This window comes from Nomascus leucogenys, chromosome 15, assembly GCF_006542625.1.
Source record: "Nomascus leucogenys isolate Asia chromosome 15, Asia_NLE_v1, whole genome shotgun sequence".
Taxonomy (NCBI): domain Eukaryota; kingdom Metazoa; phylum Chordata; class Mammalia; order Primates; family Hylobatidae; genus Nomascus; species Nomascus leucogenys.
Genome location: NC_044395.1, coordinates 38,505,532 through 38,523,960, shown reverse-complemented (window position 1 = coordinate 38,523,960; position 18,429 = coordinate 38,505,532). Strand labels below are relative to the sequence as shown.

General features: G+C 41.9%; 1 protein-coding gene across 1 annotated transcript in view; it reads right to left on the bottom strand.

Moving 5' to 3' along the window:
* The window catches only part of MAML2 (mastermind like transcriptional coactivator 2), a 364,604-nt gene extending 347,035 nt beyond the window's left edge, over positions 1-17,569 (bottom strand). The window contains exon 1 of the mRNA XM_030829711.1: positions 17,057-17,569. Coding sequence (XP_030685571.1) covers positions 17,057-17,569 — 513 coding nt within the window. The remainder of the gene's footprint in view (positions 1-17,056) is intronic.
* Between the last annotated feature and the right edge of the window lie 860 nt (positions 17,570-18,429).

Here is an 18,429-nt window from a genome sequence, read left to right as displayed (position 1 = left end):
GCCTAACATGATAAACGCTTAATACATGTGATTTTTTTTCTAATGTGTTGAACCAAAAGGATGCCTTGAAGATCAGTATTTCACATTTGGTACACAATACATTCAGCCACAGAAATATAAAGAACTGCCATCCCTTAAAAATTCATGCTTGCCACAGTGTAGTTCAACACACATTTATGGAATGCTTGTGTAATAGATGTCTGACACTATTGTAGGCCATGGAAATACAAAAATAAATAAGAAGGCACATCTTCACCTTGAAGCAAAATCCCATCAATTATGAGTCCCCACATTTTCTCCAGGTAATGAGAAAACATTCATCAGCTTAAAAAACCTATTCCCTACTTGAATCTGAACGGATTCAAAATCACTTCTCAGCAAAGAGCTTCAGGTCTCTCCCTAAAGTTCCATCTAATATATTCATTCTGAAATAAGCAATGGTAAGGAGAAAAACTTAAGAGACCAATCTTGGTGGCAGAGAAGAGTCTACTTCTTTAATTCAAGATCAAGTTTCTCTTCATAATGACCTTGTAGCCCTCGCTCCTCAGACTTGCTGGCTGACTGGACCCACAAGAAATACAGGTACCAAATTGTGGGCTTTCATACATTAAAAGGTTTTCTCATCTTGCCTTGTATTCTTACAAATTATTGGATTTAAATAAGAAAAAACAAGACTCTTGTTTCAGCCTCTCATATTCTAGACTTGGTGTGCCCTGGGTGTCTGACATCCTCATTCCATTCATGATTGCCATTCTTTCTAGGGGAGTCATTGCTTCAAATTATGTGTGGGTGTATGTCTGGGAGCTGAAGACATTCAATGTCCCCAACTAGTTGCAAATTTAGTTATGCATTTGGGGTTTAGCTATTCAACCTTGCCAGCTTTGTGCCTCCTGCACAGGTCCAGGAGCCCCAAGGGTAGACTGATGCTTACTAGTGGAGTTAGCACAGACAAATTCGAGCCTCTCATACCTGTCTCTAAAACGAGGGTAGTAATACTCCAGAGAAGAAACTGAAATGATGTTTAAACTGAAATAATGAAATAACACTCCATAAACTGCAAATTTGCTATTCAAAAGTAAGATATTATTACCATTTCTCAACTTCTCCAAGTCTGTTTCACATTTGTAAACTATAGATATCTCCATCTTTTTCACTGAGAGCATAAGGTTTCTGTGAGGACTCTATAGGTCATGTACATATATTATTATTATGACTATCACGAATGCGAGTTATCTTCCTTAGATTTATGCCTGTACCTCCTTGAGACACTGATCATTTTTTTTTTCTGTTTCTATAAAGAGGAACAATATTCTCCTTCACAAACAGTAACTTTCAGCAGTTTCTCTTTAATTCTCAAACCTCGATGATTTCTAACAAAATGATCACAGTAGCTCCAAGGCACAGAAGATGCTGACAAGACCACCTTCTTCCCTGGAAATGTCGGAATTAACATTTCACACAGACTGGCCAAAGTAGCACACAGCCTGGGCCAGAAAGACCACTGTGCAGGCAGATGTCCAGACTTGGAGCAGCCACGGGCACAGAAACCCCTCTTCTAGCTCTGTGGGTAGAAGTTTGTTTATGGTTATCACCTTCCACAGAGTTTCCCAGATTTGCTTTCTTTTAATTAACCCAAATCAATCTCCAATTAGCCATATGAAGTAAGGAACAAAGAGCTGTGCATTGTATCACCAGTTAAATTTCTCTTGTTCCTTTGTTTGTTTACTCTCTGTCTAACCCACCCCCCCATTAAAATGTAAACTCCATCAAACAAGAACTCTCTCCTGTGTGGTTCAAGGGCCTGGCACAAGACCCAACATGCAGTAGGCACTCAACATCTGTAACCCTATTCCATCATCTTTTTCCTTGCACCAACATTTTCCTCTTATGGGAGACTGGGCATTAGAATTTAAACCTAGGAAGAATTTTAAGAGATTATCTAGTCCATGTACTTTTCAAATGGTTGTAGCACTGGAACTCTATTTTTAATCACACTAAAGCCTGTGTGTGTGTATGTGTGTGCATGTATGTGTGTGTGTGTGTGTGTTTTAAATGCATAAACAAGAGGTTAAGACCTTGGAGTCCAATTGCATGCCCTTCCTTCTTTCTCTTTTATCCCTTTCCTGAAAGTCTTAAAAACTATCTTGAGTTTAGGCTGGGTGCGGTGGCTCAGGCTTGTAATCCCAGCACTTTGGGAGGCCGAGGCGGGTGGTTCATGAGGTCAGGAGTTCGAGACCAGCCTGGCAAACGTGGTGAAACCCCATCTCTACTAAAAAAATACAAAAAATTAGCCGGGCATGGTGTGGTGGGCCCCTGTAATCCCAGCTACTCGGGAGGCTGAGGCAGTGAGCCAGCCGAGATCGCGCCATTGCACTCCAGCTGGGCAACAAGAGCAAAAGTCTGTCAAAAAAAAAAAAAAAAAGGAAAAAAAACTATCTTGAGTTTAAAAGCCATTTATCTGGTCATTGACTTAACAAATATTTGTTGTGAACACAAAATGTGCCAGGAACCACTAGGGCTTGGGATACTTATGGTGAATAAAACTGCCCAGGTTCTTGGTCTTATAGAGCTTACATTGAACGGAATGTAGGGAACAACAGGAGAGGCACAAATAAACAAAGAATCAAAATAATTCAGGTAGTGATAAAAATTATGAAGAAAACAAAACCTCTGTAATGGGATAACATGATGGGAGATTTAGCGGGAGAAGGAGATCAGTCATGTGTGCCTGCTCTAGTTAGGGTAGACAGGCAGGTCTCTCCAGGAGGTGATATTTGAGCTGAATCCTGTACAACAAGAATAATGCAGCCAAGCAAAATGCTAGGGAATCCAACCCGTGTGGGTTGCTGATGGGGAAATAAAGAAGCAAAGGAGGGATGACTGGCCCTGAGGTCACCCTGTTAGTTAAAGCCTGAACCAGAATGGGGGTCTCCTGTCACTCCAGACTTATCATTGTAATATAATGGAGTTTTTCCTCAGTTTCTGTAATTGGCAGGTTCTTGTCTTCTGGAGCAATTTCTTTCAAAACTGATCTTCTTTCTCATACACTTTTATTTATTTATTTTTTGAGACAGAGTCTTGCTCTGTTGCCCAGGCTGGAGTGCACTGGCGCAATCTCCACTCACAGCAACCTCCACCTCATGGACTCAAGTGATTCCCCTGCCTCAGCAGGATTACAGGTACCTGCCACTATGTCCAGCAAATTTATTTTTTATTTTTTAGTAGAGACGGGGTTTCACCATGTTGGCCAGGCTGGTCTTAGAACTCCTGACCTCAAGCGATCTGCCTGCCTCAGCCTCCCAGAGTGCTTGGATTACAGGCATGAGCAACTGCGCCCGGCCCTTTCCCATACTCTTCAATGTGTTTCTTCGATTCTTATTTATCTAACAAGACACTCATGTAACCAACTTCTGTGCATATGTATTAAAAATAATCAGGTCAGACACGATGCCTCACACCTGTAATCCCAGCACTTTAGGAAGCCAAGTTAGGAGGATCACCTGAGGTCAGGAGTTCGAGACCAGCCTGGCCAACGTGGTGAAACCCCATCTCTACTAAAAATCCAAAAATTAGCCAGGCATGGTGGCACACACCTGTGGTCCCAGCTACTCAGGAGGCTTAGACAGGAGAATCACTTGAACCCGGGAGGTGGAGGTTACAGTGAGCCAAGATTGTGTCACTGCACTCCAGCCTAGGTGAGATGATATTCCATCCCCCAAAAATAATAACAATCAAAGACAAAGCGCATATGTGTGTGTGCATGTGTATATATATATGTGTGATGGGAGCTTAAGGTATATTTCCTAAGCAAAGGTAAGACCCCGTCTATTGGGAAAGAAAGGCAACTTGACTTCCTTTATTTTAATATTTTTAAAAAGAAAAGCCATGTTGCATAACACCAAGATATTTTCACCTAAAATTCCAGAAAATCTTAGCAGAAGAAATTCTAAGGTGTTTAGAGGTAACTGAAAAAATGTCACTATCTGTATGGCTCCAACCTAACAATGAAGCTGAGTTGTCTACTCTCAGCTTGAATGAAATAAAATGGCAACCACAACCAAATGACCTTGTTCACTTTATGCTAGTTACATCTTGCTCTGTTGTTGAAAAAAAAAATGCTCGGGCTGGCCCAGAGCCTAAGATGTGATCCACAGACACCCCATGCCACCTCCCAAGACTGTACGAGTCATAAAGAAGTGATTGGAAGAGCTGTGCTCTAACTGATTCAAGAGATAGGCAGGGAGAGAGGGGACTGTGTTACCGTAAAAATTATTTAGATTTAATATCTGTTTGGGAAAATTTTTCTTTGTTGGTTTGCTCTTAGGAGCAGATCCCATGCATTTCTTTTTTCCAGTTCTATTAAATCCCTAAGCAGAGCTGAGTTTTAAGGGCTTAGGGCTGCCCTTGGGAAATAGGTGATTATACTCTCTGCTTAGGGTTTTAGTGATAAGAAAAAAAGAGGCAGTGGATTGAATTCCCCTCCCCCAGGCCAATTTCTTGACTCTCTTTTATAGTTCCCTGTTAAAGCAGACACATATTTAAAAAATGAAGTGGTGACACATATAAAATCCCATCCATCAATCTGCACTTTTCAATTGTTATGTATATATGAGAAATAGATAGACAAACAGATGGAGAGACGAATGTACATAGCTGAAAGACTAGTCAGTTCTTTAGTAGGAGGCTCTACAGAATATTTTCCTTTTTTTTTTTAATGTTTCATGTAATTATTTCACAAGGGGTAGTCGCTGGGGAATCTTTACCCTACAGAAATATTACAATTAATTGAGAGGATCTGGGGAAAAAAAAATCAGTACTCTCTCTAAAAATACATTTAATGAATCAAACTCTACTCCTATAAATGTGTTTCTCAAACTGGAACCCTAAGTCCTTCAAAATATGGCCAGAGATGGAGTGATTTGTTTATTACTTCTAGGAAGGGTATTCAACAATTAATATGGCTTGACTCTCCCCCTTCCGCCATGGCTGGACCTTGTCCCCCACATACCCCACATAACTTCAGACCCTCCTCACTGCTACAAAACATTGCCAACTTTGTCACTGCTCCTTTCAATTCTTCCTCAATAAATATATATAAGAAGAGACTGAAATTTGAGAAACAAAATCAAAATATCAGGGAACTATGCAAAGTGTGTCATACCAAAAGAGGCCTAAGAAGTGATACAAGCCACATACCAAGTGCCACTTACTGTTTTTCCAAGAAGCAAAGTAAATACCAGGAAGTTAAAGGACATGACTAAATTGCCCTACTAGGTAGTATCAGAGCCAGCACTAGAACCTTCAATATCCAATCCCCTGACCAGTACTCTCATACAGTATCGCTATGAATAAGTATAGTAAGTAGGTATAATATAGTATGACTATATCACTTCTTCTTTATTATTTGTTGTGAAGGCTAAGATGGAAAAATGAGGCTGTTAGGGTAATTTCCTATCAAAAAGAGTGACAGAGTTTAGAAGCAGTGCTCTTAAAGATGGGAATGTGCTTACTTTTCCCTGTCTGCTGTACCAGCTAACAAAGTCTTCTGTGACCTAGAAGATCGAATGCAATTACATTGCCCATATATATTTGCTATGCTGTTTGAGTCTCCCAAGGGCAGCATAACAGTACAAAGGGAGTGACATCTTTATGAGGTTAACCCTTTTCTATTTTAAGGGTAGACTACTGAAGGCAGATGTGTTCCATGGAGCGTAGCAAGAATGCTCGAAATTTGGTAGTTAGAAGGAATGACAGCATCACCCAGGAGGGAAAAAAATAATCGTTGTCTGGAGGAACAGTGATCTGAGGAAGCCTAGGAGAATGTTGATGCACATGAAGTGAATGTGAACTGACAAAGGGGGAACTTGTATGAATTATAATACATTGAGAAGAGACAAAGAGAAAGCAGGGAAACTAATGTTTGTTAAGCTGTGCCATGTACCAAACAAAACTGTAGGCTCATTCATAAACTGTATTATCTCATTTAATCCCCACAACCTTTTGAGACAGCTACTATTATCCTGAAAAGCAGAGTTATGAGGCTCAAAGACATTAAGTAACCAGTCCAAGATAACACAGCTAATGAAACAGAGTCATTTTCCATGCTAAAATTTTCTAGCTCTGATTCCATTAAACTTTGCTACTTACAAACCAACCCAAAAGTTAGTGGCTTAAAACAATGATGCAATATTTCTCATAAATCTGTGGATTGGCTGGGCAGTTCCTCTGCTGGTTTCACCTGGGCTCACTTGTGTGGCCACATTGAGCTGGAAGATTGGCTGGGTCCAAGATGCCCTCACTTGTGTGTGGGCAGTTGGTGCTGATTAGAGTCGGGGCACCTTGGTTCTCTGCATGTGGATGCTCATCTCCCAGTTAGCTAGACTGGCTTCCTTACATGTTGGTCTCAGGTCAGTGTTCCAAGAGGGCTTCATAAAGCCCATCCTCAGAAGTAGCACATGTCATTTCTGTCACGTTACTGGATAATGCAAGTCACAAGGCCAGTCGAGATTCAAAAGCATCCATTTTTTGATGCCAGGAGTGGCAAAGTTACATTACAAAGGGGCATGTGGGGTGGAAGGGATCATTACGATCATTTAAAAAGCAATCTACCAGCCAGGCATGGTGGCTGATGCCTGGAATCCAGCACTTTGGGAGGCTGAGGTGGGCGGATACTTTGAGCCCTGGAGTTTGAGACCAGCCTGGGCAACATGGCAAAACACTGTCTCAACAAAAAAATACTAAAATTAGCCAAGGGTGGTGGTGTGCACCTGCAGTCCCAGCTACTCAGAAGGCTGAGGGTGGCAGGATCACTTGAGCCCAGGAGGCAGAGGTTACAGTAAGCAGAGATTGTGCCACTGCACTCCAGCCTGGGTGACAGAGTGAGACCCTGTTTCAAAACAATAAACAAAAAAGACAATCTACCACAGGCTTTAAACTCCATGCTACTCCTACTACCAAAATATTAATAAAAATACCAAATTTCCCCTAACTGTTCTTTTTATAGGTTTATTAAAAATCCTTCATCAAATGACTACTTTTTATAACCTGGAATAGATGTCAGGAAAACTTGGGCTCTAGTCCAAGATCTATTGCTATGGGTTCTTGGAGGCTTTCTCTTTTTTTAAAAAAATGAGCTTTAAGGCCAGGCGCAGTGCCTCACGCCTATAATCCCAGCACTTTTTGGAGGCCAAGGTGGGTGGATCACTTGAGGTCAGGAGTTTGAGACCAGCCTGACCAACATGGTGAAACCCCATCTCTACTAAAAATACAAAAAAAAAAAAAAAAAAAAAGAAAAAGAAAAAAGAAAAAAATTAGCCGGGCGTGGTGGTGGGCGCCTGTAATCTCAGCTACTTAGGAGGCTGAGGCAGGGGAATCACAGGGGAATCACGTGAACCCAGGATGTGGAGGTTGCAGTGAGCCAAGATTGCACCACTGCACTCCAGCCTGGGTGAAAGAGTGAGAGAAAAAAAAAAAAGCTTTAATTTCTTCATTTACGAAAAGAGGATTTGGTCTGTCTTCTCTCTAAGGGCTCATACAACTCTATAAATTGCAGAATAGTGTCCTATTTTTAGACTAATATGAACTGGCCCTCTAGGGGGATGGGCAGGATAGAGATGAGAGAAGGCTAGAAATGAGATGGCTTCTGTTTTGCAACTCACTCTCTTTCATTGCTGTGAGTGCAGAATTTGGGAGGCAGTGAGCAATCAGAACTCCTTCCCATGTGTGGTTGTAATCTTACATGATCTGGGTGCTACTCTGTTTTCATTTATTATATGCTAAAGTAGCATGGGTCCTCCAGCACTGTACCAAGGATTAAAGTACAAGTCGTCACTTTAAGGGCTTCTAGACCTGGTTAGACAAAACAATTTTCATGCAACACGCACTCACACTGGCTAAGCAGATCGGAGAGGTGAAAGGGCTCCTGGGCCAGTGTCTTCCTGAGGGAAATGCTTAGCTGGGAGCTCTCTCAGAAAGATATTGTTGCCTAGTCTATGGAAGATCAGGTTCCCAAGGAGAAAACTAATGTTTAATTTAGCACAAAGACGGCTCAGAGTCACTCTCTGGGGGACTGTCTGCAAACAGATCCACATGCAAAGAATCTAAGGGAGAAAAGGAAGCTATCTTTGGTGCAATGGCTCTAGGACTTGGGCCCAAACTTTACTAAACGGTTGCCTCTGTCTGTTGTTTCTGTCAGGATAGCTCCTCTTTCCTGTTTACTCTCATCTCTGCACTGTGCACTTTAACACTTCTGCGAAACAACCAAATGGGATGATACACTAGCACATACTTTGTGCTGTCTGAAATTAAGTAGCGCGGTGTGGCAATCAAATGCGCAAGCCTTAGCCGGTTTAGCAAGTGTCAGAAACTTAGGTGAACAGAAACATCAACAACAACAAAAAACCCTCATTTCTTAGCGGCTTAGCCAGAGAATGTTTTTATTTTTACATAATTTAGACTCCAGAGACCTCCAGAAATGAGCATTTTACACATAAGTAAGACACAGTACAGTACATATTGTATTCAATTAAGCTACTTCTTTGCACCCTAGTTACCAGGACTCTAAGAGATTATACTGTGTATCCAACAGACTCCTGGTAAGTTATTAGAGGTTGTAGCCGACTTTTGCCTTAACTAAATTTTCTTAGAAACAGACATGTAATTAACTTTCTACTGAAATCTATGAGAGCTACCTGAAAAAAACTCTGTTGTACAATGAGGCATTTAAGGTGTTGGGCTTCATGTGGGTGAGAGTTATTAGAGGGCTGGATAAGAATCACAAATATAACTCAGCCACGTTTCTGACAAAAGAGAAATTTTAAAGCAAAAATGTTAATGATTCCATGTTAACGTATGAATCTGCCAGAATGACTCAGGAAGCAAGAACACTGTTAGAAACAAAACAACCCGACTACCTTTGACACTACATTTTCTAAGCCTTATTATCCTCAAGAAAGGGGAGGAATCTAAGGTTAAATCATGGGGAGTAAGCAAAAAAAAAAAACAGATAAAAATTTTTGACTACATTCTTTGCTCTGAGTTTGGACAATAAATCCATCCTTGCCCAAATATAATCTACTAAAGAACAGAGACTATTTGTTTTCTAATCCTGTCACTTCATAGAAACATCATGCTTTCAATTAAGAATTGTCATCAATAAAACTTGCTTTGAACCCTTGGCAACATCTTCCTCATGTTTTTTATGGAAAACCGCACTTGAGGAGGTCACTTGAGGTACTGAGTAAAGAGATTCTGAGGTAAGAGCCACATCAAGGCATGGAAATTTCAACATGCTCCTGCTTAGGGTTGGAAAGAAGGCAAATCTGTGTTACCTATTCATCTGCAGATGCAGTAAGTTAGCAACTTTAGCCAGGGATCTGGCTTTCAAAAGCATAAATTTAAATCTCCACAGTAGGGAGCATCTAAACTTTTGTGGCTCTAGGACCAAATTCACTTAAGAATTATTCATTAATTTCAATTAATAATTCAATTAAATTGGTAAGTTTGTCTATTCAGTTCCAATGATTCAAAACTCTCAATAGATGGTTTAAATTTCTCATTTACCTGCTAAGCCCACAGTCCACACTTGCTGGGTAACTGAATGGAAACCCAGACTGAATTCTAGAAGTAAGGAGTCAAGTGGACATTCACTCTACTCAACTTCTAGATTAGGAGTCCTAGAATCCTAGGATTGGAAGAGGTAGTACTTGGTCCCATTCTCAAGAAGGACACTATTTAACATTCTAGAGAGATGTAAATCTATCCCAGGTGATGTCTCCATATTCAACTATTGAGGGAACGGATAATATGATACTATTCACTAACTGTTTTAAGTAAACATTAAAGAGAAAAGCCATGCTCTTCCTCTAAATGTCTGATGCATTACTGGAAACAGAATTCTGGGCTGGGAAACCTATGAATCTGATTCAGGTATGTTACTTTACACCTAATAATAACAGCTAAAATTTATTGAGCCTTTACGAGGTGCTAGGCAATTGCTAAATTTAATCAACAGCTCTAAGATGTTAGTTCTATTACTATCACTCCATTTCACAGTCGAGAAAACTGAGGCAAGGGAATTTAATTGACCTATCCAAGAAAACACAACTAAGGGTTAGAGGGGTGATTTGAAATCTGGTCATCTCACCTCAGAGTTAAGAGTTAAGATCTCAGGCTCTTAACTGCTATGCTTCTTTGCCTCCTTACACAAGCCAACCGTAACAGTTCTATTTTTAACCCCACTCACCTCCCTTCTACACTGTAAATTCAAAGAGGGCAAAGCCTATACTGAAGTGTCCATCAATGTATTCCTGGCACAGTTCATGGCACAGAAGAGCTGTACAAAGATTATTTACTGAATTAATGAATATTTTCCCAAACTCTAAAAAGGACCCATGCATACAATCTTGACATAAGAGTTTAATACCTTTGCTAAAACATTAAGACCTTTGGAGAGCTGTAGCATGTCAGTATTGTCATTTGCCCATTTTCATATCCATTCCTTCTGTAATTTGGCTATGATAGGGTCCAGCTCTCTAGTTGTCCTCAACCTGTGGAGAATATGTGAACTTCTCTCTTCATGTCCTCTATAGGGAAGTGGAATAGCTTTTGCTCTTTTACCTCTGTTTCTCACAAATGTGTAGGCCAAAGTTGAAGCTGGTCAATAGCCCACTCACTACCGTCAGCATCCAAGCATCATGCCATGAATTAGGGAGGAAGGAGATGTTGGCTTTTCTCCTTTGCCATCTTTCCTTAGGGTCCCTTACCTTTGCCTTGTAAACAAAAACTAAATGGGGGATACTGGTATCCAACTGGACCTTAAGGCAAGTAAAAAATTTGTAACATATCTGTATTACAAGCAAGGAAATAAGTACGTCTCAAAGACCATCTATAATAATGCTTTTCTCATGAATTTTTGTTCATGATTTTCTTTAATAATGAGAATACCTTTTCCACATTAGTATACAGGCAAACTCATTTGTTGGGAAGGCTGATTTACACATCAAGAGAGTATAAACACTTTTACCAACAGGGCAATTCTTGTTTGCACTGGAAGGCCCAGTGAACCTAAGAAGCGAGGTATAGTTTGGTCTGTTTCTTTTACTTCCTCTTCTGCATCTAGCTAGTGTGCTTTAAAACTATCTCCTTTTAGCGTCAAAGGTCATGTCATGCAGTATATAACTCACTATGAATGGGAGAAGTGTGTAAATAGCAAGGCATTAAGCAGCTCAAGGGACTTGAAGATGGGTAGTACAGAGCACTTAGGCAATGCGCTATGAGAAGAGGCTGCTGGAGGGGAAATGTAATACTTGTCTTCAAGTATATGAAGGATTATTATTGCATCATAGCTGCTGATTCCTTGGAGCCATCCTTGCTCTACCATTTTCCAGGGCTTCTGATTTGCTCTTACCAGACCTCCAGGCCCTCCAGGATGTGGATCAATCTCATTTATCCCCCTCAGTACTCACGTCCAACCACACGCAGTCAAGCTCTGCTCTCTGTTCCCCAAACACTTAACTTACATGCCTGCTCTCAGCGACCCCAATCCCACATTTCTGTATTTTCTCCCTCTTCTCAGGCCCTGCTGGTGACCCATGTTCTCATATAGCTATCCCTGGCCTGTATTTGAATCTCTCCACTACCAACTACTAGCGGTACTCATGTTTTGAGTACCTACTGTGTATCAGGCACTATGCTGTTTTGCTAAATAACTTTAGCTTTATTTTGCAGATGAAAATGCTGATGCCAAGAAAATAACAAAATTATTTTCTCATATTCATACAGCTAGCAGGTATAATATAGGGACCTGAACATGGGTCTAACTATAAAATCTATGCATTAAATTATTCCATTTACTCTAAGCTTCAGTTTCCTTATATGTAAAATGGGACAAATGTTGATGACTCACCTGTTTTTTGCAGGCCTTACATATAATATGTAATGAAAAAGCCTTATACATTCTAGGACTCAGTAAATATTTGTTCCTCTCTTCCTCTGATTTTTCTGTATCAGTTTTGGTCCATTCTACCTGGTTAGTACTTTTCATGTTACTTTATTAAAGTGGTCTTGTGTTCCATTAGGCTGTAAGTAAGCAAGGACTATGGCTTTAGCTGTATTTCTCCTTATTCTCCCAGGAAGCCTGCTGGAGTGTGACAGAAATTAGCATGAAAATGCAAAAGAATAAATTTAGAATTGTTTTCACTAAACATTGCCCTGCCTATGAACATAAACATATATAAGGGTCTGGATTAAAGAACAAGAAAGCAGTAGAATCCATTCAGAGAGGCTTAGCTGCCATGGATAGCAGAACTGGATGACTGTTTTCAGATTCCCTTTCAGGCTTTCTTAGATTAAATAACAGTGCTAAACACAAACAACAACAACAACAAAACAAAAACAGCTAATTATGGCCACTCTTTTAGTCATATTTAAAGTGCTATGTTTAAGAACATCTGAAAGCCCATATTTAAACATACTGGTATTTAAAAATGTTTACAATACAGAAGCCATAAGTGATTAAACATTAAGATTTGGAAACATTTGATGAACATCACCTACCAATATTATTTCAAAGAAAGCAGATGCCTTCTATAAACAAACATTGTCCTAAACAAGCAAGATATCTTGCTTTACATAATAACATCACCTTGATGTCAAAGAAAGGTTTTTATCAATTTTTTGTAAAGTATTATACTAACTCCTCTCTCCACTTGAACCCTTTTGCCTTTGTGAGATCTTATAGCTATATTTACTTGAAATAAGTGGTAGGAAGGTCCTAGATAGATAAGAATTCTTTTTTTTTTTTTTTTACTTTGTTCTAGAAAACAGAATGAAAATAGGTCAGTTTTTAAGGAAATGATGGCTGCATACATAAATAATGTAAACACTCCTATCACTGTCCTAGGAGGACATTTATCACGTAGACAGCCATAGATACCCAGATCTGGCCTCCCACTTAACAGCTCTCAACTTTTTAATTGTCAATTGGAAACTTGATTATTATCAGTTAAAAATAACCAGGGTACTCTGGCAATGATTTAACTTGTTTGACTTTCTTAAGCTAACAATTAACATTTTAGACTATTGTTGACAAAATATTTAACTTTCCCATGCATTTGTATAAACAACTTTTCTAATAGTCCTTAGATGTTCTGGGGGACACACCTTTCCAAAGCTTCCCAGGTCCGTGCAGAGGCCTGTAAAGCAGAGGCCTGTAAAGCAGATGCATTCAAAGACTCCAAAGACTTTCATAGCATTGCACTAGGATTTCCTGGGACCTTCAGGAACACTTAAGTATACGGATATGTCAGTCTTATCTTGACAGCACTAAATTTGAAATGCCAATCCCTCTATTTACAATAAGAGCTATTTCATCATTTAAAACTGACAACTGAAAGCTGAGTATACATTTAACTCCTAGAAAAACTAGTATTAGCATTCATTGTTTAGAAGTTTATTACTGCTAACACTAGTATTGCATTTTGGCAGTGCTTAATTTTTTCTAAAGCTTGTTCAGAAAAACATGCTGATTTGCTTCTCTCAACAAGCTGGGGCAGCATGATTGTCCTCTCTGTTCCACAGATGACTGCTAAGTGACTTGCCCTAGGTAACCCAGATGGTGATCCAGCAGGCACAAAACCAAGGGAGGTAGGCTTCTTGTCTGATCTGCTTTCTTTCCTCCACATGACATTAGAGAAAAGATAATCTCTGAAGCCAGAGATGACATGGAACCACTTATCTAGTCATCCTAGCAACACAATCTATGCAACAGAAAAAGAGCTTGTCTCAGGCAAAAGGGAAAGATTAATAATGTACCACAGAAGCTCTAAACCTTACTGTTCCATGGACCAGCAATTATTCAGTTTCACAGTTCACTCAAAGATTCAAACATACTTCACCAGAAAATGAGTTAGTGCCTAAAGTCTGCTCCAAGTGGTTAGAAATGCAGATCTGCTCAAAGCCCTATAATCTGGGCCCTCTGAAAGGCCCCGTTCCTGCAGTCTCTGCAGCAGTGGGGCTTCCCCTGAACTTGTACTTCAGCTAAATGAAGAAACTGGCTGAGTAAGGGCTGTAGAATTAGGCTCTCAATGTGGACAGAATTAGAACTGGCTTGGAGGTTATTCTTGCATTGTTCTTGGAACTTAAGGCTATTGAAAGGATTCAGACATTATATATTCCTTGCTATATAATACCCATGAAAGTCAACATTATCCCACCATACAGAAGTTGTCCTTTCACCTTCATTCAACAAATATTACCCACTGTCTTCAAGGCATTGTACTAGAAGGTATGCAGGATACAAAGCTTTCATCTGAGGACACAGCACATATTTGATTTTAGATGATCAATATTCTCTCCATTTCTCCAAAGGACATTTATGGCCATTTATGGCATACGAATTAACTATTAAAGTTATACATTCAACACACCCAAGTCACATAAATCTGGTTATGGACACAGTAGCAATAAAATTAAGAAAAAGTTCTGACACTCACCCTGAACAAAGGCCCTTTTAAAATTAATAGCATATCTGAAAATAAGAGGAGCCCGAGTAAAGTGAGACCTGCCAATGTAATGGGCTTGGTGAATCACTTCCAAATGCCCAGGCCTCCCTTTGGACACAATGTTATCAGGTTAATACAGCACTTGCATCACCATCTCTGAGTACCGTGCTGAGTAACAACAGGCCAAATTTAGCAGCTAAAATGGAGAGGGAATTTCCAACAACTCGTGCAATGCCCCATATTTTCAATGAAAAGCAACTACTGGAAATATTATCCCTTACCCTCCTAACTTAAGCTGTGCCTCTCTGCATCATCACTACACCTGGAGAGGGAGCTCCTCTAAGGGAATGTCTCAGAAGATGGCTGGTGGTTAGAAGAGAGAAAGATTCCCTCTTAGGCCAGGGGTAGCACAGCAGCCAGCTCTGGCTTCTGCAGCAGTAAGCTTTCAGTCGGGAAGGGCCAGACACTGCTCCCTCACTTCCCTCCCAGCATGGGTATTGCTACTGTAAAGTTACAACGACCACTAAAGTTGGTTTCATTTCCCATCATGAAACACCCTAGGAAAAAAAGGCTGTCTCAGCTTACTTCCAAGTTGGACAAAAGCAGAAGCTCAAAGAACAAGGCCAGAGGCAAACATGCCACCTTTCCTTCAGAGGCTGGGCTGTGAAGGCCACAAGGGAAGCCCACTCTGGCTCTTCACGGCCCCATTCCGGCCTTGGCACCCCGGGCAGAGATCAGTCTTCTCCACTCAGGGTTGGGCTGGGTGCCTCACTCGCAGTTCCATCCCCAGAAACACTTACCAGGAGACTGTGAAGTACACAAAGCCGTATTATTGGGAGACTTGCAGACAGATTATAAATTTACTGGGGACAATCAAGGCATTTAGATACTTTTGGCTGCAGATGCTGGTGACACACACATACATACAAACCTCATTCTTCTCTCCATTTGAGCGATTATTTACCCCCCTCCTTTACCCTAACTTCTCTTTTTTCACAAAACAACCTCCCACTGCTTTCCTAGGGAATTCCAGGGAGAAGCGGGAATAGAGCAGGTGGTAGAAAAAGGATATTAGGCTTCGAAGCTCTAATACAACCCCACAAGCTAGTGCTATTCAAGGGTAAAACTGTAAACCCTGTGCAGTTTAACTGTTGGTAGTTATTTTTCATCTGGAGCTGGCCTCAAGGAGTCCCATTTCTAGGTAGCCCAAGTAAATGTGCTTATGGTTGGGGAGAAAAGCACCATCCTACTCCCGAGAGATTCCCAGGGTCTTCATCACCACAGACCCAGGCCAGGGATTAAGGGAAGCCAGAAAGAGCCACCCTGAGCATCTGGCCAGAGGATGTTCTCTCCCAAGAGCTCAATATCAGGCTCCTTTGGAGGAGCAGTTAAGACACAATAGCATCATCTCCTTTGGGCTTCTTGAGTACTTTGGGGCTTGCATGGCCATTTCCTGTTGCTTTTGCTAGGGCTGACCTGGGTAAACTGGAGCAGACATAGAATCCAGAAGTCCCATGGAGCTCCAAAAGGGAGGAAGCCTGCAGGGCCACAGGGCAGGGTTCCACCTTCCACCAGAGACCACTGGCCCAGCAGCTTCGGGGGGGAAGCCTGCAAACAGCCGGCAGTCGGCAGTCACCTGACGAGGACTGGCACTGAGAATCAGTGATCCAAGGGATACTCCTCTGGGATGGTGCGTGTCTGCGCCTCTGGGGAAGAACTTCCAGCCAGAAACTTAATCAGAACTTTTGGGTTTGATATCCTGTCACCAGGAGTGGCTGAAGACAAGGTATTTCCTAGGATGATGATCTGTGTAAATAGCTGCTTCGTGCCTGTCCACTTAACGAATGCTCTAAGTGAGCACTACTGGATTGGACTGGAGTGCTAGGGAAAAGAATCGAGATGTGGCTCAGGAGTGAGAGATTCCAGAGGGAATCAGAGAGTAGGCCTCTTAATAAACAGTGCCTCCCTAGTCTCTCTTTGGGATATTTTCCCCAAATTTTGTTTTTGACTGAGGGGACATTCGGGGAATTTGCTCTTTGTTACAGCTTACCATTTATGTTCTCTTAAGCGAAGAAGAAGGAGGTCACTTCAAAAGGGAGAGGGGTAATGGGGCAAGGAGAAAAAGGCTTTAATAAAGGCCAGCTGGGCTGATAAATGCTTTGGGGCTGAAAAATGGCTTGAGGGCCTAATCAGAGCTGGCTGGCCAAAGCTGGAGGATCCATGAGCTAGAACCTTCCTCAGTGGCTCAGATCTTGCCAGCTGGTAGCCTCTTCTTTTACAAGATGTGGACCCCAGAGAGCCTCTGGAAAACTCAGGCTTCTTATCAGTTAAGGAATATCCTATAAGCGAAGGAAAACCCAGGAGTGAACACCAACAGAACATGATGAGTAGGCGCATGAAACCACCTGAACAACACACCCAATGGCCTTTGAGGTAGTCAGGTGACATCTTGGCCTTTATCACTGCCATCCACTCTACCTTAGGCCAGAGCAACCTCTACCCTCACAAAAGGCCACAGGACCACAGCCAGAACCATGAGAAAGCCAGGTGCTTACCGCAATCAGGGCTGAGTTCCTCTGGTCCCCTGGGGTTGAAGCAGGTGGCTGCTGCTCTCCGTTTATCCCACCACTGCCACCATTATTGCTACTGTTCAGCAGGTGCTGCTGGTGGTGATGGTGATAGTCTGGTGGGGGCGGTGGGGCTGCTGTTGCTGCTGCTTGGGAGGCCGCAGGAGGGACAGCAGGGGGCGGTGGAGGGGCTGTAGTGGTGGCAGCAGTGGCGGTGGCCTTGGTGTGTTTGCCAGCCTTCCTTGCCCCCTGGCCATGCTGTACAAGGCTCAGGAGCTGCAAGGTGCTTTCTCTTTCCCGGTCTGAGCTCTCGGCCCTACCTCGTTCATAGCGTCCTTCACAGCTCAGGTGGTGTTGGCGGCAGACAGCGATCCGAGCCCGGAGGCGCTCCACGATAGCACTGTGCACTCTCGGGGTGACTGAGCCCCCTCCAAGGAGCCCCGCCCCAGAGGCCCCCCCTAGCCCTCCTGCGGGGGCCTGCGGGGGCGCTGTGTCCCCCATCTTACTGGACACAATGATTGCTGCCTCTGGGATGGTGAGGTGGAGAGAGGCTACTGCTGGCTATTGCAGGCAAGTCTGTTTTTGACAATGTGAGCTCAGTGTTCAGGGCCACATGAATAGAGGTCTTCAGAGGTTGTGGGGGAGCCGTGGAGAAGGTGTGGGGGAGGGGAGTTAGTAAAAAGAGGGTAGGGAGAAAGAATAGAAACCAACTGGGGGTAGGATAAGTTGGAAACAAACCCTGATTAACTTACTCTAATTGCATTTGACAGCTCTGGAGAAGTTGGACAGAGTTGGTGGATTTTGTTTCCCCCACCAAGCTGACAAGAGCCACTAGATACTTTGTAAACACACGATCTGGGGGTTAGATCAAGAATTCAGGGATTCTCCAGCAAGAGACAGAAACACACAGCAAAAGGTATTGAGAGAGGTATTAATAGAGAGGACTCCCCCTCACCTAGTTGTTTCCGACAATTCTTTATGGGGATGTTTCTGCAGAGAAACACATTTCTACCATGTCTATGTAACCAGCAGCCTTGACTTTTCCTCAGGTTAAATAAAAAACCAAAACAAAACAGTGCTGTTTCAGAAGATGTTTAAGTCACTGTTCAAAATGTGCAAAAATCAAGGGAGACTGTCTTTTGGCTTTTAATTTTTCCTCCCTTTCCTTTCGCTCCGGTGTTTTCTCCTCTTTGGGGTACTGTAGGATGTTGTCTTCTCCCAAAAGAGGGAGACAGCTTTTCAACTGTTAACAATGTCAGTAATTGGACTTTTGGACCATGCTTTTTTCTTCAGCTAATCCAATCACCGGTAAAATCCTCACTCCCTCTAAGGTTTCCTAGCCTTAAATGAAAAGCAATCTT